The sequence below is a fragment of the Neovison vison genome, chromosome 3, assembly GCF_020171115.1.
Source record: "Neovison vison isolate M4711 chromosome 3, ASM_NN_V1, whole genome shotgun sequence".
Taxonomy (NCBI): domain Eukaryota; kingdom Metazoa; phylum Chordata; class Mammalia; order Carnivora; family Mustelidae; genus Neogale; species Neogale vison.
The window spans coordinates 19,300,172-19,324,824 of record NC_058093.1 but is presented as its reverse complement, the minus strand read 5'-3'; the positions used below and the strand labels follow the sequence as shown (position 1 = coordinate 19,324,824).

Sequence of the window (24,653 nt, the reverse complement as noted above, 5' to 3'; positions counted from 1 at the left end):
CTGAGAATTGATCATGGGCTATAGGAATGTGGAGGTAATGAGTGACCTTAATGAGAGCAGTTTGAATTGAGCAGTGGGAGAGAAGGTCTCATTGGAGTGAGTTTGACATGGAACAGGAGAGAAATAAGTGACAAGAACAGAGATCTCTTGAGAAGTTTTGCTATAAGGGCATGGAGAGAGAGATGGGGAGTAACCAGAGGGAAGTTTGATTTTTGTTTTAATGGAAGAAATAACAGCATGTTTTCTATGCTGATGTGAACTACCTAGGAGAGAAAGAATTGCTAGAATGATACGGTTGAGTGAGAAAGAATCATGTAGGTGGGGGGTTGGCCTTTGCTTGGAGCAGGAAGTAAGAGAAAAGGCAGAGTCTGGGTATAGGTGCCAGTGGGTAGCTTAGGGAAGTTCCCTTCCGTTTATATCAGTAGCTGTCACCATATTGATTTATTTCAGGACCTGTGATTCTTTTTTTTTCTTTTTGGACAGAGAGAGACTGAGCACAAGCAGGGAGAGTGGGAGAGGGAGAAGCAGGCTTCCCACAGAGCAGGGAGTCCGAGGTGGGGCTTGATCCCAGGAGCCTGGGATCATGATCTGAGTCGAAGGCAGACACTTAATGACTGAGCCACCCAGACACCCCAGCACCTGTGATTCTAAAATGAGATTAAAGACCCAGCCCTGGTTACTCTGGAAGTGGCTTTACCTTCTATTTCATAGAGATGCAGGAGTGATTAGGCAGTGATTCTGCAGGCCGTTTTATAAACCTGTTTGCGCGACATCCGTCCTCCTTGTCCTCCTTTCACCCAGGGAAGAAGCACCACTCCTCCTATAGAAGGTTCTTCTGCCTCTGCTCACTAGCTCTTCCATCGCTTTTGCTAAATCTGATTGACCCTTGTCAGTTTCTTTTTCTACCGGACTTCTCCGGAATACAGTGTTGGACCAGGAATTCTTCTGCCTTGACTTGGAAGACACACTCCTGGTTCTCCGAATTCTAACTCTTTTTCCTCAGTCACCTCTGCTTCTTCGTCCTCTGCCTACACCTTTAATGTTGCAGTTCCTTGGCTTCATTTTTTTGTTTTCTCTTCCCACTTTATTGCCTTCTCTCTTTCTCTTCATTAGTTTCAACTCCCTGATGATTCCTACCCTTATCTGCAGCTCCATTTTTGCTACTAAAAGGGAGATCTGTGGATTTAACTACCAAATGGCATCTTAGCTCTGGTTTCAACCTCGTAGTCTTCAAGATACGGGGATTGTCCTGCAGTAGGATTTGGCAAGTTGGGGAATCTAATCTGCTGAAGTACTCTAGGCTTAGGATTCGTTTATGGTCCTGTGTTCTGCCAGAACAGAGAATTCTGGTACATGGGTGATTAGAAGCTTCTCTGATCCTTCTGCCACAATGCTGTCACATCTGCCTTGAATGAACCTTCCACACAAACTGTCTGGTCCAACATCGTCTGTAAGACTGCTAGTGTACCTCTTTGCTAATAGGTGTCTGAGACTTGGTGTCAGGGACACCAAGGGACCTGGGAACAAGGTAGTTGGGGAAGGGACCCCAAACTGTCACCTACCTGTAATATTTGAAGTCTAAAACAAACATGAAAGTTGTGAGGGGCCATTTGGCTGGTACCTTTCTGTATCCCTGGGTAGGTCTGTGTCCTGGTCAGTCCAATAACCATTCACATCTTGACTGTCTTGATGGTGCCTCATCTCCATCCTTCTCAGCATATGACCTTGCCACCACTTCAAGGACAACACTGAAACTATAAGATATGGATATGAATTCCTACAAATGTATCTATATTTGTACCTGGCCTTACTGCTTCCCCTATCATAGGAAGAAGAGCCCTTTCTTTTGTTTAGAGATCATCCTTCCACATGTACTATAGATACCTTTCTCCATCTGGGAACCCCTCTTCATTCTTCCAGAGCTGATAAAAGCATGCCCTCGTTGGCAACACCTTTTCTCGTATTCCCCACCCTACCCTGTCTGCTGCACTGCTGGCTCTCTCCCTGGTGCTGCCACCGTGCTGTGTGTGCATGTGTGCGTGTGTGTGTGTGTGTGCATGTGTGCGTGTGTGCATATATGTGTGTGTGCGTGTGTGTGTGTGTGTCTATAATTAGACTTACTTAAGGGGTAAGTAGTAGGAGCTTGGAGTTAAACAGGCATTTGTCCACGTCCTACCTCCACCTCTTATTTGGGGCTTGATTTGCTGAAACAAATCACTTGAACTTTCCTGAACCTGTTTACTAATTTGTAAAATGAACCCAGACTGCCTGAGTTCGGGTCTTTTCTTGGTCATTTAATAGCTTTCTAACCAGGGCAAGTTATGTAGTGTCTCTGTGTTTGAGTATCCTCATCTGTAAAATGAGGACAATAACACTTGATGGGACCTCTGGCGGTTACATGGGTTCATGCATGTGAAGTAAACAGAATTGTGCCTAAGACAGTTATGCTGCTCCTCTCTCAGTTTCTGGTGCATAGTAGGTAACAAGAATATATACTGAGGGCGCCTGGGTGGCTCAGTGGGTTAAGCCGCTGCCTTCGGCTCAGGTCATGATCCCAGGGTCCTGGGATCGAGTCCCGCATCGGGCTCTCTGCTCAGCAGGGAGCCTGCTTCCTTCTCTCTCTCTCTGCCTGCCTGCCTGTCTGTCTACTTGTGATTTCTCTCTGTCAAATGAATAAATAAAATCTTTAAAAAAAAAAAAAGAATAGATACTGAATCAGTGAAGGAATGAGGCCTGTCTTATGGGCCCCTCCAATTCAGTGCCCCCAAATCGGCTTCATCACCCCCATCACATGTGCCTCTGGAATGTCCGTGGCCCCACCAGTTCCCACTGCCAGCGCTGGGAGACAGCCTGGGCTCTTCTCTCGGCCACCCCCACCCCAGCTAATCAGGTAGCAAAACCCAACCACGGGATTTGCACGCCGGTGCACCTGCCGTCCACCTCACAAACTCGAACCTTGGGCGTCACTCCCATGAAGGAGTTTGGTAGCCTCCTAACTGTGCTTCCTGCCTGCCAGTCTTGCCCGGGCAATGGTTCAGAAAACCCTAATCTCACTGTGGGTAAATTTTGTGCCCTCAGTCTCCGTTTCTTCACCCTTAGAATGGAGGTGGTGATGATAATAATAGCAACTGCTCCATCAGATGGCTGTTGCCCTAAAAAGGTGCTTCCCAGAAAGCCCCTAGCACCGTGACTGGCACACGGGTGCTTGGTTGATGCCAGCTTTTATTATGAGTGTATTGAAGATGAACACAAATCTCTTGACCTGACACTAGGATCTTTTGTGATCTCTGGTCCCTGCTCTTCTAGCCCCTTCATGCCCCCCGCCAGGAGCATCCTCAGTAAGGTCACAGTCCGTCCTGTTCCTCAGTCCTGCCGTGCTCTTTCACACCCCTCCTCTTCCCCTTGCCCTCACTCAGCAAGGCAGACCCTAAGCGAGCCTGTCTTAAACCTCACTTCCTCTGCCAGTTCTTTCCTTCCCCAGTTATCAGTCTCTCCTCTGCATCTTGTACATGACACTCTGAATATAGGCTATAAATATATTTGCCATGTGTGTATTAGATAAAAGTGTATTTAGAGTTGAGTTTGGTTTAGATTATTTAGATGAATCTGCTTAGAGCAGGGCTTTGACAGCTGAGAGGTGTACAGAGAGCAAGTGAGGGGGGCAGTCCCGGCCCCGCGCTCACCCAGAGCTGAGGCTGGTGGCACCTGCCAGCAGAATATGCCGCACTCTGGGGAGTTACAACAGCAGAGGTGGCACCAGAGAAGGAAAGTCTGAGAACCGGACATGGCTTACAAAGATGGACTTGGAGGAGATCCAGATCTGTTTGCAGTGAGCCACTGAAACCACCAATTTAACCATCACTGATGCTTGCAGTCTTTTTCTCTAGAGCAGACATTTTGCCATGCTGGTCATTCAAATGACAAGCTTTGATGTTGAGAGGGTAAGTAGCTAATTGAAGGTGTTGGGTACCCTCGCTTCATCCACGTTGTACATGAGGAGAATCTCCTTTGCCAGACCTTCCTTCCCAGATTGTCAGTGGACCAGGGAAGATTTTAAAGCAAGAACAGAGCTGGTCGATTTTATCGGATCATCTCTTGCTGGCATTAAGTAACTATATTTCGTTTAGTCCAGGGTCTGTCTGTCTTTGTTCAGACACCAGCATTTAACTTAATGTTTCTAATTGTGAGGATCAATTCAGACCTATCAGTTTCCAAGACCAGACATCATTCTGCTAGATCTGCCTCCTATCCTTAATAAGTACGTGACTGGCTTGAATATCCATTTAAGAGAGTGAAAAAATGATTTTGCAGAGCAGATTGAAATCTGTCATCTGAAGCATTTCCTTGTCTGTCCTCTGGAGTAATAATACTCCTAATTATTTTTAAAACAGGATTTCATCTATTTTCCAGTATGCATCCCGCAAATTAAATTGAGCTCCGGGATTACACAGCACCTAAACCTTATCCTTGAGTTCTATAGCCATTTTCTAATGAAACTCTTTGAAGACAGCTTTCCCCCTACTCTCCATCCTCCCATTCAGAAGTATCAAGCATGACAAAGAGATGGTGAGGACCTCAGACTTGGCCTCAGATCTTCCTAAATAGTTCCCTTCTGTTGTGCTTTTAAAAAATATTTTTATGTCCTAGCCTGAATATTCACATTCCATTTAGCTAGGGGTTTTCCATGTTACATAAACTGTTTCCTATCTCTACATCTTGAGAGGCATTCAGGGCAAGCTGTGCTGCTCTTGCAGAGCTGGAGAGCAGCTCACTGTTGGGAAAAACCACTCGTTCAGAGTCATTTGGAGATTTTGTGAACAAATTGCAATTAACCTTAAGATCTCCTGATTCCTCCTCTGTTAGCCCCCACTGCCTATTTTAAGAGGACCAAGAAGTATTATGCTTGGGATTGATTTTAGTAAGACTTTTGCCACGATTTTCCACAATAAACACAGGGGGACAATACAGGGAAGGAAACATTATACCAAAGCAGTAAGTGGTTATTTTACTGTGGTAAGACTGTGATACATTTTTTTTTTCTTTCCTGATATTTAGGAAATATTTTTATATCAATTATATCAATTTTTGATAATGTGATTGTTACTTTTATTATTTTTTAAATGTTAACTCTCACTTAGCTCCATTTATTCTATTTCAGAAAATATGTATAGGAATATGTCTTTTTTAATGCCCCAGAATTATAAATATGATTGTTCTGTCCTGTGACTACTTTGGTGTGGTTTAATGTGGTATAGAAGGCTACTTTTTCCAAAGGAAACTGCCTTGCAGTGCTATACTTTTATTCTTTCTTTATTTTCAAATATGATATACTTCCACAAACTTCAAGATTCAGGAAGTACAAAGGGTATGCATGCAGAGATCATCTTCCTCCCACCTTTCGTGTTCTTCCCACAGGCAGCTAGATTACGCTTTCTTACCCGGCTTTCCAGAGGTAATTTACGTACATGTGCTTACTCACCCAACAGTGGGGACAGGTGGTCTCTACATGCTGCTCTTGGAGCGCTCTCCCCTCCGTTTTGATCATATCCCTCTTCCAGGCCTTGCCTGCTTTGTCTTTTCTACAGCCATTCCATATTCTACCATGAATCTTACATGTTTTTACACACACATGACAATCTAAACAGTCCTTTCTTGGATGGATTGTTGGTTTGTTTTTTTTTTTCCCAGTCTTTTGCTATTACAGGTAATGATTCAGTGAATAACTTGATACATCGTTTTGAATGTACGTTCTTTCATTCACAAGTGAGACTGAGGACACCTTCCTGGATGTAGGTTCGTACATTTTTGAGTTTGCCCATGTTCCAAACTGTCCTCAGTCAGTTCTGTGTGCTGTGCTTTTACCTGTAGCTCCTTGCAGGCCCTTTTCTTCCTTGGTACCAGGATTCCTGCTGTCACTTCTGGTGTGACTGTGCTGTCTTTCCCCTTGTCTACTTTCTCAACTCTAAAGATGTGGTGAGCTTAGAAACAACTAGCTGAGCCGTTAGAAGCCGTTAGAAGTCTGTGTAAAGTAAGAGTGTGTGGTTCAGAGTCACAGCCAGAGCAGCGTAAAGCCCTCGTTCATTTCTTTAGCAAGTGTTTGTCGAACACCCGGCACGCTCACTCTTCTAGGCAGTGGGGACATAGTGAATGCTCGTATTCCAACGGAGGGAAAAAGATTATAAACAAATACACAAATAAGTGCCTCTGGATAAAGGATGGTTTACTGGACTTTATTTTTGTTTCATAGTTAAAATCAAGTGGCCAGCATACTGCCGAATTCCATCATCAGTTAGTCTCCCTTTGTGTTTGGGGAAAGGGAAGGACAGAATGTAGACAGGGATCACCTCTTTTGAGAAGTAACAAATGGGTAGTTGACGGTAGAGTTATTAAAGAATACAAAAAACTGTGAATATAAATAATGCCAAAAAGCACAGAATAGAGTATCCAGAGATCTGAGCAGTTAAGTCACTTAAGCTGTCTGTATTCAATGTTTGTTAATAGGTGTTGCTCAGAAAGAGGGTTCTCTAGGAGGGTCACAGCCGGGCCAGCTCTGGAATCGGAACAGGACGCCTCAAGAGAATGCAGCCCTGGGCGGTCATAGCATGGCAAGAGGATGGAAGGAGTTAGAGGCCCCTACCTCCAGACGGGTAGGGGCCTCTAACGGAGTTTCGTCCCCACCGCCCCCTTCACGAGGCCCGCACAACCCTAAACAGCTGCCTCGTCTGCAGCTAGGTTTGGGAAATTGCCGGGCTGAGCAGGCGAAGCAGACACCATGTCCGCAGGCTTTCGTAGGCTGACATGCTGCACCGAATCACTAAGCGAAGAATGTGGCAGGTGGTATTTTCAGAGCACCATTTTTGTGGGACCAGTATTCCTCAGAACACAGGCTGAGAAAAATGGAACTAGATTATTTGCACCAATTCTTGTTATGCTAAAATTACGTTCTCATCTGTTTTATTCTGATGCACTTTCCTTCCTCAAAACAGCTGAAGTCCTCCCTCTCCCACCCCCACCCATCGTCTCTCCAAACTGCGTGTTCCCTTTGCTCCACTGCTTTCTCACCTGGGGCTGTTTTCGTGGGGGAACATACCAGGACACCATTCCAGAACCTCTTTCTCAGAATTACGTAAACCTGAATATTTGAGAATTCTGTTTTTAAGAGGTAGCTGTCACCAGCTTAACAAAAGACGTATTATGTTTAAATCTATACCAATGATGGTTACTGCTCAAATAGCAAATATGTTTACTTATAAATACATCTGTTGATAGAGCACATTTGGTCTTCATAATTTGCAGCTGATGATAACCCACTTGCTGTTTCCTCCGACGACTCCCGTGTGTGAGGTGTGGAGGAGCAGCTTTCGGCCTTGACTTCCTCCTCCTCAGCTCTTGAATCCCACAGACTGCAGCGCTGTTGTGAAGGGGGCACCAGTTCACAAACTGGCAAAATCAAGTCACAGACTTGAGTTCTTAGAGCTTAGTCTGTTTTTAAGCTAAAAAAGCTATAGTAAGAAATTATATTAATTACTAATAAACATTAAGTGTTAGTAAAATCTCAAGAGATTAGTAGGTTTGAAAAATGAATTACTGGCCCTACAACAGTTGTGTCTGATGTGGAGTGGGATCATGGAAAAGAATGCCAACCAACTTCATTTTTAAGATGTATTGGGTCCATCTATCTGCACCTGTGAGCTGAGTTTTTATGTACATCTGAAACAGCACTCAGGCTTTTCAGGGTTTTCATAATTTGGCTGGCAGAAAATAGGACAGTAGCTCTTAGGTGGAATATATTTGGTGTTCACATATAATTTATGTAATTTATGTAATATTTCTGTTAACAGGAAAGAAAGTTTCTCATATAAACTTTGTCACCTAAGAATATCATTGGCTTCCTTCCCTAAGTATCTATATATGTTTTAACGTGATCTTTCTTAAAAAGCTTTCTATTTACAGTGAATCCGAAAGTGGAATCTTTATACCAGTATGCAGGGTTATTTAGAACTTAGGAAATCAGTGAGGATACAGCACTCTTCTTTTGCAAAAATAGCATTTTATGCCAAATTCTTCGTTCTTTCAAAAATTCTTACCATTGTAAGTGGTGGATTCTCAAAAGTGAGCATGTGCTCAGCCGTGCTGCCAAGAACATGGCTCAATGTTGCGAGGATTTGTTCGCCCGCTCCGGCGGCAGCGGCGGTCTCACTACGCTCTGTAGTCTCAACACTGGGAATAACTTCGTGAAGCAGAGCCCTAGACATTATTGAAACTAGCTCTGTTTTTGTTTTTAGTAATTTCACCTTATAAACACTGATGTCGTTAGCTGCTGTCCCATTTGTCTCCCTGCTTTTACTGTCTCTGAAAAAGACTTTTTTTTCCCCCTTTTGCGCTTAAGTACCACCTGAAGAGCGAAGCCTTTTCAGGCCTGGGAGACTGGCCAGTGCCCTTTGTCCTTCTGTTCACCTACTAAAAGGTAGTATTGTTAACCTAATTCAGCAGGGCCCTGACTCAGTATAAACACTGCTCAATAGAGCTAGAAAGACTAATTGAATTGTACAATACATCATTTTCAGCAACAGTTTCAAGTGGACTGTACTTCATTTCCCAGAACACCATCAGGTTTTTCCCCCCCACTTAAGATATTTAAATATAGCAAATATTTAGCCATGATAAAATATTTGAACCAATTCTGTTTTTCTCCACTGAACCTTGAGCTACATGAAGATAGGGCCATGACCGCTTTATTCTCCACTGATGCCTGCTGTGGTATCTATGTGGCATGTACCTGTGTCTCTGTGCCTCAGAGTGAGGCATTATGTATTCCTGCCAACTGTTATTTCCCGTCCAGTTAAGTAGTGGAAGGTTTTGGCTAATTCTGGGTGCCTTTTTGTGAGCTGATTTGCAGAGATTATAAACCTCACCACCTACGTAACTGCAGGACCCCCAAAGGATCACACAACAGGTACCTCAAAAATAATTGCTAATTATTAGGGGCGCCTGGGTGGCTCAATCGTTAGGCATCTGCCTTCCGCTCAGGTCATGATCCCAGGGTCCTGAGATCAGCCAGCTTTGGGCTCTCTGCTCAGCAGGAAGCCGGCTTCTCCCTCCCCCACTCCTTGTGTTCCCTCTCTTATTAAGGAGAGGAAACTTGTGTTCCCTCTCTCACTGTGTGTTCCCTCTTGTTCCCTCTCTCACTGTGTCTCTGTCAAATCTTAAAAAAAAAATAATGCTAATAAAAAAAGGTGACTTTTATTAAGAAAAAAATGCTTTTTTGTATCTCTTTATAACAAACTTATGTATGAGTTCTATTTTATATTACAAAATACTAAATTACACAAATGTGTTTTAATCAACATATGATAGCCATACATTTAGTTATCACCTGTTCATATAGACGGGTTCTCAGGGTTGGATCTGCTAGTGGTAATCCCCTCTGTCCCACCCTTGCCCATCAAGTGAATTTCTGTTTATCCTTCTAGTCCCTGAGGCAGTATACCCTGCTTTGCCAGGGGCTCCCTTCCGCCCCAGAGAGCTGATTTCTCCTTCCTTTAAGCTACCGGAGGGCCTCATCTATATTTCTTCTGTAGTAGAGGACAGGCTATGTGCTACATGTAGTTTTTGTTCTAAATATTTATCTCCAATACTAAATAGTGAGTCCCCGAATGGGTAAGGACAGTATCCTATTTATCTTCATTAATACACTTCTAGCCTAGAATGTAAGGCATAGTGGATTTTCAATTTTCTTTTTAATAAGCAAATTTTTTTTAATGTTGAATTCTACCATTACTCCCAGTACTAGAGCAGTTTTGGTAGAAACTTTTTAGAGAGGCTTTACCTTCCCTAAATAGAAACTAAGCCAAATCTACATATCATTAGCCAATCCACATCTGGTATCAGTGAATTGATATGTAAAGATTCTCCCAAATTCCCCACTTGTTACACATTATTTAAGCTACTCCTTCTGTATCTCAGATGCATTGTGTTTCTACTCTAATGACAATGACATTTTCACTTTCTCATAGTCTTGATGTTTACTACCAGAAGTGGATATAGAATTGGATGGATAGATTAGTCAGTCAGCCCAAGCTCAATGTCATTCTAAGAGCACTCCTTTCTGCTCACCAAAGTGTGTGTTTTCAGCCTGTTTTCTGCAGATTATTGTTTTAAGCTATCCTCTTATCCCTTTTGAATTCTGTAATGTGTACATGATTTACCTATTTTTTTTAAAAAGGCTACTTATAAAAGTGGTACAGAATATATATGTGTGTAGTTTTTAAAATGAAAAATTAAGACTTAACAGCAGTGTTAAGTTTAGAAATGTTTATTGATTCACAGGAAGTTGCACAGATAAGGAGGGATCCTGTGTACCTTTCACCCAGTTACTCCCATTGGTTACATCTTAGATCACTTATGGTACAATATCCCCCCCCCCAAAAAAAAGTGGCCATGGATATGTGCTGTGTCATTTTATCACATGTTGATCCATGTAATCACCACCATAATCAAGATTCAAAATTAATGAATTCCTCTCCATGCCAAGGTTACTTTTACAAGTTCCCGGAAGAGAGAAAGAAAAGACACAATTCATATGTAGTTAAATTATGGGCTTTTTCTCTTGACTTGTTCAGAAAATAATGTGCCTTTGATATTTAAACTCTGGTTCCTACTTGGAGGAGGTGTGGCAAGCTAGATGATTTGCCAGACTGACTGAGGAAGTTTGTTTCGTAGGTATCGAAGCAGGCCAAAGAGTTTCTGGAGTACGTGTACGAAGAGCCCCTGATCGACATCCAGCAGGAGAACCCCATGCTGTACCGGCACGCCGAGCCACTGGCCACCGTGGTGCGGCTGCGGCAGCGGCTGAAATCTCTGCGAGCCTACCTGTTCAGCTGCCGGGCCGCCGTGGCCGAGGACCTGCGCCGCAGGTAGGTCCACGGGGCCAGGCAGTTCCACTGGGTTTGCCTCTCACTCGGGGAGGGTGCCCAGATCATCTCTCCGGCCTTCCCAGTGTGCACCCTCTCGAGTTCTGCGCCTCTCCCTCTGGGCTCACCTTTGACTTTTTTCCTCCAAAATCCTCTCTGGTTGAGCCCAGAAAAATGAAGGTAATTATCTCAGCGTAACTGAAGGCTTGTCATGCAGGGAACTAGTTTCCCACAGCGGTGACAACTGCTCTTCCCCTTAGGTTCACTTGAGAGGATAATTACAGGTGTGTCCTCATTGATCACTTCCGGAGTGTTTACACTTTTCCTACTTCCATGTGTAAGATGAGCGTGTTTTGAACTGTTCCATAACTTAAAGACATCTTTCAGTGGAAATAAGTGGCTGGTGGTTTAGTTCTTACCTTCCATACAGAAACTGGCATGGGAAGTGGCGTGAGCAGTGGAGGCTGGGATGAAGGTGCACAGGCCCAGGATTCTGCCTTTTCATGTCCCGGTCCGGCAGGCTGCTCTTCCGTAGCTTTGTTATCGTCACAGAGTTTGTAGAACACACAAGTCCCTACCAGGTTCAGATCCTCAGCATAAAACTGAAGTTAAAATGTGCCTGCTCTCATCAAATTCCTTCTTTTACAGTTAGATTTTATGGGCATTTCAAGTCTTACCCTTGGCATATACGAACGAGCTTACACTTGAAATAATTGTTGATGGTGTTCATAGGTCCCTAAAAATACCTCTTAATGTTTTAATAGAAATAACCGAAAGCATACCTCTGTCATGGTTTCTGGAGGTGAGCCTACATGCAAAAGAACCTTTGAAAAATACGAAAGTGATAGAGTTTGTTATTTGAGATCTGGTTAGTCCCAAAGAAACTGACAGAACTCCAGCCATCTGAAGAAGACATTTTAAAAAGAACTTAATGTAGATAGTGAGGAATACATAATATCTAGACAAGCTCTCATAAAATAGTAATGAAAAGGCAGCTGCCATAAAGCAAAATACCTCTCAGTGGTAGTCATTCTATTACCTAGTTGTTTTTCAGAAAGCACTAGAAGTTGGTCAGGATTTATTCTTATAAAGGCTAGGCAGATCTTAATTTTATAAGATCAGGGCTTTGCCTGAAAGGCAATGGGATTATATGTCTCTAATTTACCAACTAAATGAGATATAAGATTTTTAATGTTCAGAGTATGTTTGTTCTATTCACTTTTGGCTTTGCTCAGAGCTAGTTTTTCTTGTGCCTATACTTCTAGACAGTGTTAAAATCTACACATGGGAATCATATTAAATTCCTTTTTTTTTTTAAGATTTTATTTATTCATTTGAGAGAAGGAGTGATTACAGACCTGGTGGAGAAGCATAGGAAGAAGAAGAAGCAGATCATCACTGAGCAGGGAGCCCACCCCAGGGCTCGATCCCAAGACCCTGAGAGCTTGACCTGAGACACCCAGGTGCCCCTAGATATCTTTCTGACACAATGTTTTGCTTTGAATAAATATGCCACTTCAGCGAATACATTTAGAAAGTAACTAGGTCCTCTCTTCATTTGAATGACTAAGAACACCTATGCTGTTCCTAAAGTCTGGTGGTTTACCACTGTGTTCTGCCTTACGGCCAGACCACCAGAAAAGGAATGAAAGTTCTAGAAAGAAGATACTCCTAGGACTATGAAAATGAAGATAGCAGTCTTTTTTCCTTTCCCTTCATTTTTCTCTCCTCACTTGTTCATGACCAAAACTCGGTAAGTTTTGAATGGGAGGATGGAGAGGAGGGAGGGATGGACCAATGTCTACTGCCGTGTCACTTGAGACCACTGAATGATGGCTGGTAGCCCAGTTTTGAGGAGGGAGTCAGTCTTTGGATTTTATTTCTTCCTTAGATGTCCTTTAACACAGTGTCTGACCCATCTGCAACCCTCAAAAATAATTCCTGAATGAATAGATGAACTAAAAAATCAGTCAAAAAAAATTTTGTTGGTTGTGTTTTGGGCATAAGTCTCAAATCTTTCCTCTCCTTTTCACTTTCAATGTACACCCTGGCTTGGAGTCTCAGGACTATGGCAGTATCCTTCCAACTAGCCTCACGTCAGTTTCCTCCCTCCCTCATTGAACCTTCATGTCTGGTAAATTATTAAGTACAAGTACGGAACTCAAGATCTATGCAAATCTACTCCAGTATGTTGGTCTACTGTCAAATATCTTGTACTTCAAACACGATTTAACTTATTTTAATGCATTCTGTTGTGGGAATTAATTTTTTTTTTTTTACAACTGAAGTGCATACAGTGCTTATACATAGTAAGCATTCAATAAATACTATTATCAATACTGCTTTACTATCCTAGAATATTCTTATCTCTGGCTTTAAAAGTCTGTGTTAGAAGTTTCCACTCAAAAGCCTCCGCTCGGGGCACCTGGGTGGCTCAATGGGTTAAGCCTCTGCCTTCGGCTCAGGTCATGATCCCAGGGTTCTGGGATCAAGCCGCACATTGGGCTCTCTGCTCAGCGGGGAGCCTGCTTCCCTCTTTCTCTCTGCCTGCCTTTCTGCCTATTTGTGATCTCTAGCAAATAAATAAATAAAAATCTTTAAAAAAAAAAAAAAAAAAGCCTCCGCTGATGCCCTGTCGACTAGAATCAGTCCCTTTCCTGCTCCTCTGTCAGGAGAGCAGTGAGCCAGAGGAAGTGGGTTAGAGAGCTCACTCTGGCCACAGGGCTTGAGGTTCCTGGGTATGTGATGCATACTTATTCATACAGTTGTTGCATAAAAATGGGTGGGGCAGGAGGTTCCTTAAGACCAAAGAATGAGATTCCTACAGAACCCTAGAGGAGGCACATTGATTTTTTAAGAAATTGTTATCTTAGTTTCTCTATACTTGTATGGTGTTAACGTTTGGGTTTACCATGTCTTCCCATCCTGGCACAGAGAAAAGGATACCAATAACAAGGAGTACTTACACGGGGCTGGTCTTGACTTATTTTAAATCTTTTTATTTTGAAATAGGACTATTTCTGGGATGCCTATACTTCTTACAGCTGGGCCGTACTTAGTATCATTTCTGCTGCCTTCAAGTATGCACTAAATAACCATAGGTCAAAGGGGAACCATTACCCACCAAATATGCTAAAATTCCTGTCACCAGAGGCCATCTCTTACCTTTTACCTTTATAAGGAGTCTGGCATTTTAAAAACAAAATTAGCCAACAGCACCCTTGATAGGAGAGATGATGAACTTAGATATAATATTTAAGGTTCCCTTTGTTTCACTTGGGAACTCAACATTTAAAGTAAAACTTAAACACAAGAACCTACTGGATAGAACATCTTATGTAACCTTGATAGAAATTAAAAGAGGAGTTGATGTGCAGCAGGGAAGCAAGAGAGAGCAAGGGAAGCCAGTTCTTATCTAGTTGTGGAAGGCGTTTTCTCCTTGCCTGGTTTTTACCTCCGTATAGGAGTAGCCATTAATCTCCAGCAAGTAGGCCCAACGTGCTGAAGACCTGTCAGCACCATATAAACAGAATAAAGCAAACTGTTAATATTGCTGTCGTGAGAAAACTGAAAACAGACTGATTAATCGTATTGGTGCTTCCCCACCAGAGAGCTAACTTCGGTCGTCGCCTTATTAGGGAAGTCACAGTTTGCTTTTAGGCCTTTCATGATGATGACCGCCCAATCTTCATCCTCAGTATTCTTGTGATTGTTGTTAAATGAATGCCTTGTTCTTGAACCCGTACTGCAAATCTTGACTGGCAGGGATGATTAGTTTAGAAAAAGTCAGTGTCTTCCATGAAGTCTAAAATGTTTACAGTACTGACAATTCACGGTTCCTGAGGACTCCCAGATGGTGACCCTGTTGGATTGGTTCAAGGCCCAGTTAACTTTTCACGAGAAGAGTTATTTACAGTATCCACACATGAAGGTACGTGAAGAACTTTCTGGAAAATCTTAGCACGAGGAGAAGCATCGGGTAGTCTTTGGGAAGGACTCTGAGAAGAATTGGTAGGGGGTCCCAGCCCTATATATCCCTCTGAAACACAGGAACAGTAAGATGTGTGTGTATATCACATGTCACCAACAGGCACCGCGGGGCCAAATTTGGCCCTCAGACAGGTTTCATTTGGCCTTTCAGGAATGGTCTCCTGGCTTTTAAAGTTGTGAAATAGTTGCTAACAGCTCAAGAACCAGGAGCTTTCATGTGTACCCAGTGAAGCTCCGTGGTGTCGCTGAGGAAATCAGAAGCTCTGATGACACAGGGCTTGCCTCCTTACCACCTAGCAGCAGTCAGCTCTAGATCGTGGGCGCTCCACTTCGCAGAGTCTGTCCTGCTCCTGTTCTCCAGGGTCTTTCAGTGGAGATTACGTTGTGGCCCTGCTTTGCTTCTCACCAGCCCCTTTCATTTATTTGTGGTGGTACCTGGTCCCACGTAAGATAATTACGGTTTTATCAATTAAAAAATACATTATTTGTTCTTTACAGCAGTCCTTCTCGATGGAAAACAGATGGTATTTAGAAAGAAGAGAAAGAGCTGTGACTCTGAGCTGCTACGTGACTTGCCTGAGGTGACAAAGCTGGTTAGCAGGAGTCCCAGCGCAGAACCAGATCACTGCAGCTTTCCCCAGCACGTTTGCTGTTGGCAGTGGGGATGGCCAGAGGTCTCTAGACTCGTACAAGGAGCCACTTCTAATTCTCCCAAAGCTTTGATCGCGGTCATGTAGAAGAGTGCGAAGGAAGGCAGGGAGGTGGCAGATGGCGATGTCCCATGGGTCATTCACTTGGTTAAGCATCTGCCTTCAGCTAAGGTCATGATCTCAGGGTGCTGGGATCAAGCCCCACATCAGGCTCCCTGATCGTGCTCACTTTCTGGCTCTCTGACAAATAAATAACAACTTTTTAAAAATTTTAAAAATAGATTTTAAAATTCATTCCATTCACTTTCCTTATTTTACCTTAGACTACTGAAAACATCAAACGGACGCCAGCTGTTTGGATTAGATTTTCAGAAATTTAAGTCCTATATTTTCTTCTGAGTGAAGTTAAAGTACACGATTCGGTCAAGGGAAAGACATTCTAGAAAATTAATGTGGATATCTGAGTGTTTCCCATTCTCTATCATCAAAATGTGATTTGGCGACTTGGATACCTGGTGTATCCAAAGTTCCTATTGTAATACCAATTTAAAACTACTTTCTCTCCAACACTAGTTGATGTCAATAGGGAATAGTGCGCCTGTTCTCCCAGTTGTTTAGTGCAGAATTATGGAACATTTGGTCCTACTTGTTTAAACAGCTCAACTTGAGAGTTTTAAGAGAAGACCAAATGTGATTCTGCTACCTTTTAAGCCACCTTTTCTGGTCTTTGGTCATCTCCTCAAAATCATAAGTATGTTCAGCATTAGTTCTCACTGAAATTTCAGCTTTGCCAAATAGTGAGAAATTTCTATCATAAAGAATCTCATTTTTGTTAACATTATTTTAAAAAAATGAGTGTATGGGTGTGTATCCAATCAGACTGGCACTGCCAGATTTAGCAGTTTGCTCAGCTCTCCGACCAGTTCCTATCAGTGTCACCTGATTAACCAAGACTCTGTTCCCACTCCTTCCTTTGTTAACCCCGGAGAAAGCTGTCTTTCTAGAGAGTTGAGGGGAGGCTAAATACAAAGGATGAAAGGTCCTTTGGCCATGTGCCAGCATCGTGAACTCTTTGATAGGCCCAAAGCAGCACTAATCTTCCTGCCCTCACTGCTGTCCCGCTGCAGACCTCCGCATCTAGCTGACGGCCCCCCCCCCCCCCCCCCCCGCCCCCGTCCCTCTAGCCATCCTGTTGCTTTGCCTTCAAAATACATCTCCTCGCCACCACCTCCGCTGCTACGACCCAGGTCTGTCCTCTTTCCCCTGCATTAGTGCAGGAACTATCTCCCCCTTCAGTCTGTTCTCAAACTACAGCTAGAGCTAACGTGTAGATTAGATGACATCCCCCTCATTCAAAGGAATAACTTCTCCTCTCACTGCGGGTAAAAGCCAAGGCCATGTGCGGTCTCCTCCCCAGTTACCACTTTGCCCTCATCTCCACTACCTGTCCCTTCATTCCTCTGTTCTGGTCACATGGGCCTTTTCTGGTCTTTGAGCAGGCTCCTGTGAGAGTTTCTGTCCTTGTTTTTCCTTTCCCCGGATAACTGCAGGGTTGCTTCCTTACCTCTTCTAGGTGGTTACACAACTGTCACCTTAATGAAGTATCCTTTACTTCCCCTCCCCCCACACACTTCCCATCTTCTTGCTTATTACCAGATGACATGGTATTTTGTCTCTCTCCATCTTGGACCGTCACACATGGATATGGAGTTTGGGCTTTGCTCCATTTCTGCAGCTGTATGCAGCGGTCTGCTTTCCCCACCAGATCTAAGCTACAAAACATCATGGCTTTTTATCTGTTTTGTTCACTGCTCTATCCCCAGGGCTTAGATCTGACGTATAGTGAGGGCTAATCAATATTTATTGAATAAATTAGCTTATTGAATAAAATAGTGTTACCAAGATTCCCGCCCACTTAATTTGGTCAAACTTATTTTATTAGCTTTTTTCTTATTACAAAAAAGTACCGAACATTATAAAAAACAAAAATAAGAAAGCTAGCCGTTATGTTACCACTTTGGTACATATCTTTTCAGACCTTTTCCTCCATAGATTATTTTTTCCCCATTAAAATGGTTTCATACTGTACATACTACTTTTAACCCAAAAACTTAACTTATATAAGTATATAAATAGCATTTGTTATACTGTGAACATCTTCTTATGCATGTCTTAAGCATGATGCACTAAACAAAAATGGTGCTGTGATGTGTGAGCATACCTATGTACCATTGATCTTGGAGAAAGTAAATGAGGATATTATTTGGTGTACCCAAAAGCATGCATAAACTAATAAGCTGAGAGAGATCATTTCATAGCAATGCATCCTCTTCCCCTACCCTCCCACCCAAAAAAATCAGACATATTAGGTGTAGGGGTTACCTGTTACAAACAGAAAAGATTGCATGCTGTTGGGAATTGAATACACTTAATTTAGGAGGCTGGCTTATTAAGACATATCTCTTAGGGCAGGCTAGTTCTTAAAACACAATCTACACAGCATGACTTGACATGTCTCTTCCATGGGAAGACTGTCACCAAAATTTGAGATCTAATTGTACAATTGACAGCCAACAAAGACTAGTTAATTTTGAATTTTAGAAGAATAAGCATTATCAGGACTGTAAGTATATAAATAACACTTAGGTTCAGTAAATGAATATGGCTCTTTGTTCTCTGTAAGATTTAATATTAGCCCGATTTTGAGGCTTTGTTTTTCAACTTAGCTGGTTAAAAGTATCATTAGCTGCATTTGGGGCTTTAGTTTCAACAAATTATGAATGTATCAGGACTTCAAAACTACTAAAACACATGAAAGCAGCTGTTCTCATTCTACTTTAAGAATTCCCCTTCCCTTGGATGACTTCTGGAACATCTAAGGTTTTCAGGTCATCTAATCTCCTGCTCTAATAGCTCCTCCCCTTTCCTTCATTTTCTTAGAGATCTTATTTAGCAAATTATATCCCAATATCAGCACTCTAAAAGGGAGCTACAGACTATCCACAAAAGACAGTGTCATTCAAAACTAAACAGATTAATAACTGGGAAGAGAATTCTGGCAAGCTACGAATTTTATTATAATGTACATATAGCTTTTTATTTACTGAAAACCTTCAGAAAATGAAAAAGTGATTTTATTCTGAGAGAAAATGAAATACACAGCTATTATCTAAAATCGTTTTCTAAGGGACAATAAAAAAATAAAACTCCGTGCAGTTAGATAAATTCTATGTTCTTGGAACTGTCAAAAAATACTCTAAGACTTTCAGCTAGGATCTGTAACTGTGATATAGTCTGTCACTTTTACAATCAGACCTCAGAATAATCACAACCAAAATTACTTCACAAGTATTCCTACTCTGGGCTTTAGATTGTTACTAAGAAACTTAAGCACCATTTTTGAATGAGTAGGTAAAAGAGGCCCTTATTTCCTATAACTATCTGCCAAGATATAATGTCTGATGCAATCTCCCTACTTTTCCAGCCAATGAGATTAGCAAAATGAGGTATCTAGAGAAATGACCGAAGCTTGTTTCTTCCACGTGGGTTGCTATCGAAATATCTGCCTTTGATTTAAAATTGTTTTTCCATTAGCTGGGAGCATGGCTAGATATACGATTCCTGTCCACATTCAGCCTAATGTAACGATTTCAGGAAGAGTTTGCAGCTCATATCAAGAACACCAAATTGCATCTCCCCGGGGATGCTTTGTACTGATTTCAGTGTGGGTGCTACTGCAAGCCCATCAGCTCACCACAGATTACCCAACCCAGACCACATATTGTGGAAAACACAGTAATCCTGCATGAATAAATGGTTTTCTTTTTAAAGTTATTCTTTATGTACGTCTATCCATATTCTTCATTTAGACAGTTATTAGTTAGAATTGAAATTGGAGGATTTCCTTCAGTGATCAAGGTGTGTGTGTGTGTATGTGGGTCTTTCAAACCCATCTCTTCCATGTGTTAACATATTTCCATTATAAACTTTTTTTCACATTTTAATCACTGGGTTTTTAAATGCCAGTTGTACACCTCCAAGAACTGAGCTTCAGGGAAAGGAAATGGTGATATTATTAAATCTTTCAAAATCCTGAAAAGTGTCTGCCTACTTCAGAGTCTGACCTAGTCCCTCGTCTCTCATGAGCCTTAGAGCTTGGTGGGAGCTGAGTTGAAGTCCTGAGAAATTAGTTGGGTTAAATGAGTCTTGACTTATTTGACTCAGTGTCCTAAGTACAAAATGGAATGAGGTTGCCTATTTTTTTTTTTTTTTTTGTAAAGACTATTGCCTTTGATTTCATAGGAAATTATCTCTGCATTTTTAACCCCAAGTGCCTACCAGCTGCATAATATAAGGACTCTGAATCATATAGGAACTTTTTCCTTTTTTATTTTCATTGTTTCACACCTCTCATTTGAGCAATCTATAAATGAAGCCTAAGTTACCTTCTTGGTAAAGTAGAAAACTTTGGCATTATAGAAATGATTGTGCTACTTGATTTCCATGATTCTTTAGCAGGTTTCTTCGTTGTTCTTTGGTATCTGAGAATTTTGATAGTGCTACTTGCCAGTGATGTCGTTCCCTTTGATGGATGAGTGAAGTGTGGAGTGGACTCTCTCAACACATTCGTCCTTTGGCTCTGATGTCAGAACTGACCAGATGAACTTGCAGTGGCATGAGTGGCGCTCTCCTGATGCTTGGCTTGCTGGAGAAATGATGTCAGATCTGATGGCCAGTAGCCCTGCAGTTCAGTAAGGTCACTTAATCACAGAAAACCCTAAACACAGCAGCCTTGTCGGAAAGCTGAAGGCAACACCCTTCTGTAGCAAAGATCCTGTCTACCAGAGGACTGCTAAATTAGATTACTTCCAGGTAGTTTGTAGCATTTGGTTCCCAGTATGTTGACTTTTAGAGGGAACATTGGAGAAATTAGTAACTATCTTTTATATAACATTTTAGTAGAACCTGAAGCTAGTCAATTAAGAAAATGCAGGAGAGGTGTGTGTGTGTGCATATGTGTGCAGATATGTATGTTGGAAAGAACTTTCAGCTGGACCCACATCTCATTTTCTCTAGGCCATTCCAGGGCCAGGCTCTGTCAATCATCCCCACTTTTCTATCTATAGTTTCTCTTGTACTAGCTCTTTCATTTTAGCATGTAAATATGCCCAAATCTCTCTCATCTTTAAGAATCTTTTTGAGGCAGAAAACTTATTTGAAGAAGTAATAGCTGATACCTCTCTAACCTGGGGAAAGAAAGAGACATTCAAGTCTAGGAATCCCCAAATAAAATGAACCTAAAGAGAGCCACACCAAGACATATAATAATTAAAATTGTCAAATATTAAAGAGAGAATCTTAAAAGCAGCAAAAGAAAAACAACCAGTTACATACAAGGGAGTACCCATAAAACTATCTGATGATTTTTCAGCAGGAATTTTGCAGGCCAGAGGGTGTGACATTATATATTGAGGCAGGTAAACTGAAAAGAAGAAGGGTACAACCAAGAATACTCTACCCAGCAAGTTTATCATTCAGAATTGAAAGAGAGATAATAAGTTTTCCAACAAACAAAATTTTAAGGAGTTTATCATCACTAAAACAATCCTACAAGAAATGTTACAGAGACTTATTTAAGTGGAAAGGAAAAGGCCATCACTAGAAAAAAAAAATTATGAAGGAAAAAAAAATCTCACTAGTGAAAGCAAATACATAGTAAAGGTAGTGGGTTGACGATTTAAAAAGCTAGTATAAACCATAAGAGACAAAAGTGGTAATATCAACTGTATATACAATAATTATTAAGAGATACACAAAAATATGCAAAATATATATATCAGGTATATAAAACATGGGGGTGTGTGGTAGGAATGTAGTGCTTTTATAACATGTTCAAACTTAAGTGATAATCAACTTAAAATACACTGCCATATACAAGAGTGTTATATATGAAATTCGTCGTAACTACAAACCAAAACCCTGTAATAGATCCACAAAAAACAAAGATAAAAGAATCAAACATAACACTACAGAAAGTTATCAAATCACAAAGGGAGAGAGCAAGAGAAGGAAGAACAAAGAACAGCTATCAAAACCAGCCAGAAAACAGTTAACAAAATGGTAATAAGTACATGACTGGGGTGCCTGGCTGGCACAATTTGTTGGGCATTTGACTCTTCATTTTGCCTCAGGTCATGATCTCAGGTTTGTGGGATCACACCCTGAATCGGGCTCCATGCTCAGCAGGGTGTGCCTGAGATTCTCTCTCTCCCTCTGCCTCTGCCCCTCCCCCTAGAATGCTCTCCCTCTCTCTAAAATAAATAAATCTTTGCAGAACTATAAAGATCTTTAAAGATCTATCAAGAACTCCTCAAACTCCTACAAAACAGATAATCACATCAAAAAATGGGCAGAAGACATGAACAGACACTTCTCCAAAGAAGACATACAAATGGCTAACAGACACATGAAAAAATGTTCATCCTCATTAACCATCAGGGAGATTCAAATCAAAACCACATTGAGATACCATCTTACACCAGTCAGAATGGCCAGAATCAACAAGACAGTAAACAACAAGTGTTGGAGAGGAGGTGTAGAAAGGGGAACCCTCTTACACTGTTGGTAGGAATGCAAGTTGGTGCAGCCACTTTGGAAAAGTGTGGAGATTCCTTAAGAAATTAAGAATAGAGCTACCCTATGACCCTGCAATTGCACTACTGGGTATTTACCCCAAAGATACAGATGTAGTGAAAAGAAGGGCCATCTGTACCCCAATGTTCATAGCAGCAATGGCCACAATCACCAAACTGTAGAAAGAACCAAGATGCCCAGGGTGCCTGGGTGACTCAGTGGGTTGGGGCCTCTGCCTTCAGCTCAGGTCATGGTCCTGGGATCGAGCCCTGCATCAGGCTCTCTGCTTGACAGGGAGCCTGCTTTCCTTTCTCTCTGCCTTCTTGAGATCTCTATCAAATGGATAAATAAAATCTTAAAAAAAAAAAAAAAAAAGAACCAAGATGCCCTTCAACAGACAAATGGATAAGGAAGATATGGTCCGTATATAAAATGGAGTATTATTCCTCCATCAGAAAGGATGAATACCCAACTTTTGTATCAACATGAACAAGAGAGGATTATGCTGAGTGAAATAAATCAGAGAGAGTCAATTATCATATGGTTTCACTTACTTGTGGAGCATAAGGAATAACACGGAGGACACTGGGAGATGGAGAGGAGACGTGAGTTGGGGGAAATCAGAGGAGGAGACAAACCATGAGAGACTGTGGACTCTGAGAAACAAACTGAGGGTTTTAGAGGGGAGGGGAGTAGGAGGTGGGTGAGCCTAGTGGTGGATAGTATGGAGGACATGTATTACATGGAGCACTGGGTGTGCTGCCTAAACAATTTTTGGAACACTGAAAAAAAAATAATAAAATATTTTTTAAAACAAATAAATAAATCTATCTAAATAAATGAATAAATGTAAATAGACTAAATGCTCCAATCACAATACATAGGGTAATTGATTGGATAAGAAAACAAGACCCATCTGTATACAGCCTACAGGAGACTCACTTCTGACCTAAAGGCACATACCAACTGAAAGTGTGAAGGAATAGAAAAAGACATTCCATGCAAATGGAAACAAAAAGAAAGCTGAAGTGGCAAGTACTTGTATCAGACAAAATAGACTATTTTTAAATTTTTTTAAGTCAAAATAGACTTTAAACAAAGAAGGACATTACATATTGGTAAAGGGATCAACCCAACAAGATGATATAATACTTTTAAATACCTATGCACACAACATAGGAGCACCTAAGTATATAAAGCAAATATTAACAAACAAAAGGAGAAATTGACAGTCATACAGTGGTAGTAGGGGACTTTAACATCCCACCTACGTCAGTGGATACATCATCCAGACAAAATAAAGAAACAGTGGCCTTAAATGACATCTTGGACCAGATGGATTTAACAGATATATATAGAACATTCCATCCCAAAACAGTAGAATGCATATTCTTTTCAAGTGCACATGGAACATTCTCCAGGATACATCACATGTTAGTCCACAAAACAAGTCTCAATAAGTTTAACAAGATTGAAATCCTATCAAGCATCTTTTCCAGGCACAATATATGAAACTAGAAATCAATTATAAGGGGAAAAAGTGGAAAGAAATGAACACTTACAGTTTAAACAACATCTACTAAACAATCGATGGGTGGGTAGAGAAACCAAAGAGGAAATTTATTTTTTTTAAAGATTTTATCCATTTACTTGACAGAGAGAGAGAGAATCGCAAATAGGCAGAGCAGCAGGCAGAGAGAGAGCGGGAAGCAGGCTCCCCACTGAGCAGAGTAGAGCATGCCAGATGCGGGCTTGATCCCAGGACCTGAGACAGTGACCTAAGCTGAAGGCAGAGGCTTAACCCACTGAGCTACCCAGGTGCCCCCAAAGAGGAAATTTAAAGAATACCTTGAGACAAATGAAAATGGAAACAATGTTCCAAAATCTATGAGACCCAGCAAAAACAGTTCTAAAAAGAAAGTTCATACCAATACAGGCCTATCAGAAGAAACAAAAATCTCAAATAGTCTGTCCTTACACCTAAAGACACTAGAAAAAGAAGAACAAGCAAAACTCAATATTAATAGAAGGAAGGAAATATTGAAGATGACAGCAGAAATAAATGAAATAGAGACTAAGAAAACAATCGAGAAAAGAAACTAAGAGCTGGTTCTTTGGAAAGATAAACAAAATTGATAAACTTTCAGCCAGACTCATCAAGAATAAAGGAGAGGGGGCTTAAATAAGTAAAATCAGAAATGAGAGAAATTATAATCAGCACTAGAAGAAAATTTTTTTGGATGTTTCCTCAGCAAGGACAACAAAAGCAAAAATAAACAATTAGGACAATATCAAAAAGCTTTTGCCCAAACAAAGGAAACTATCAATAAAATGAAAAGGTAACCTACTGAATGGGAGAAGATACTTACAAATAACATAGTCAATAAGGGATTAATGTTCAAAATATATTAAAAAGCTCATTGCTAATAAAAAAAACTGATTAAAAACTGGACAAAGGACCTAAATT

The 24,653-nt window shown here is 41.3% G+C and overlaps 1 protein-coding gene across 4 annotated transcripts in view; it reads left to right on the top strand.

Moving 5' to 3' along the window:
• PLEKHM3 (pleckstrin homology domain containing M3) overlaps positions 1 to 24,653 on the top strand; it is a 183,872-nt gene that overhangs the window by 68,093 nt on the left and 91,126 nt on the right. For all 4 annotated transcript variants that reach the window (XM_044241453.1, XM_044241454.1, XM_044241456.1 and 1 more), the window contains exon 5: positions 10,723 to 10,916. In XM_044241453.1, the coding sequence (XP_044097388.1) occupies positions 10,723 to 10,916 (194 nt within the window). The remainder of the gene's footprint in view (positions 1 to 10,722; positions 10,917 to 24,653) is intronic.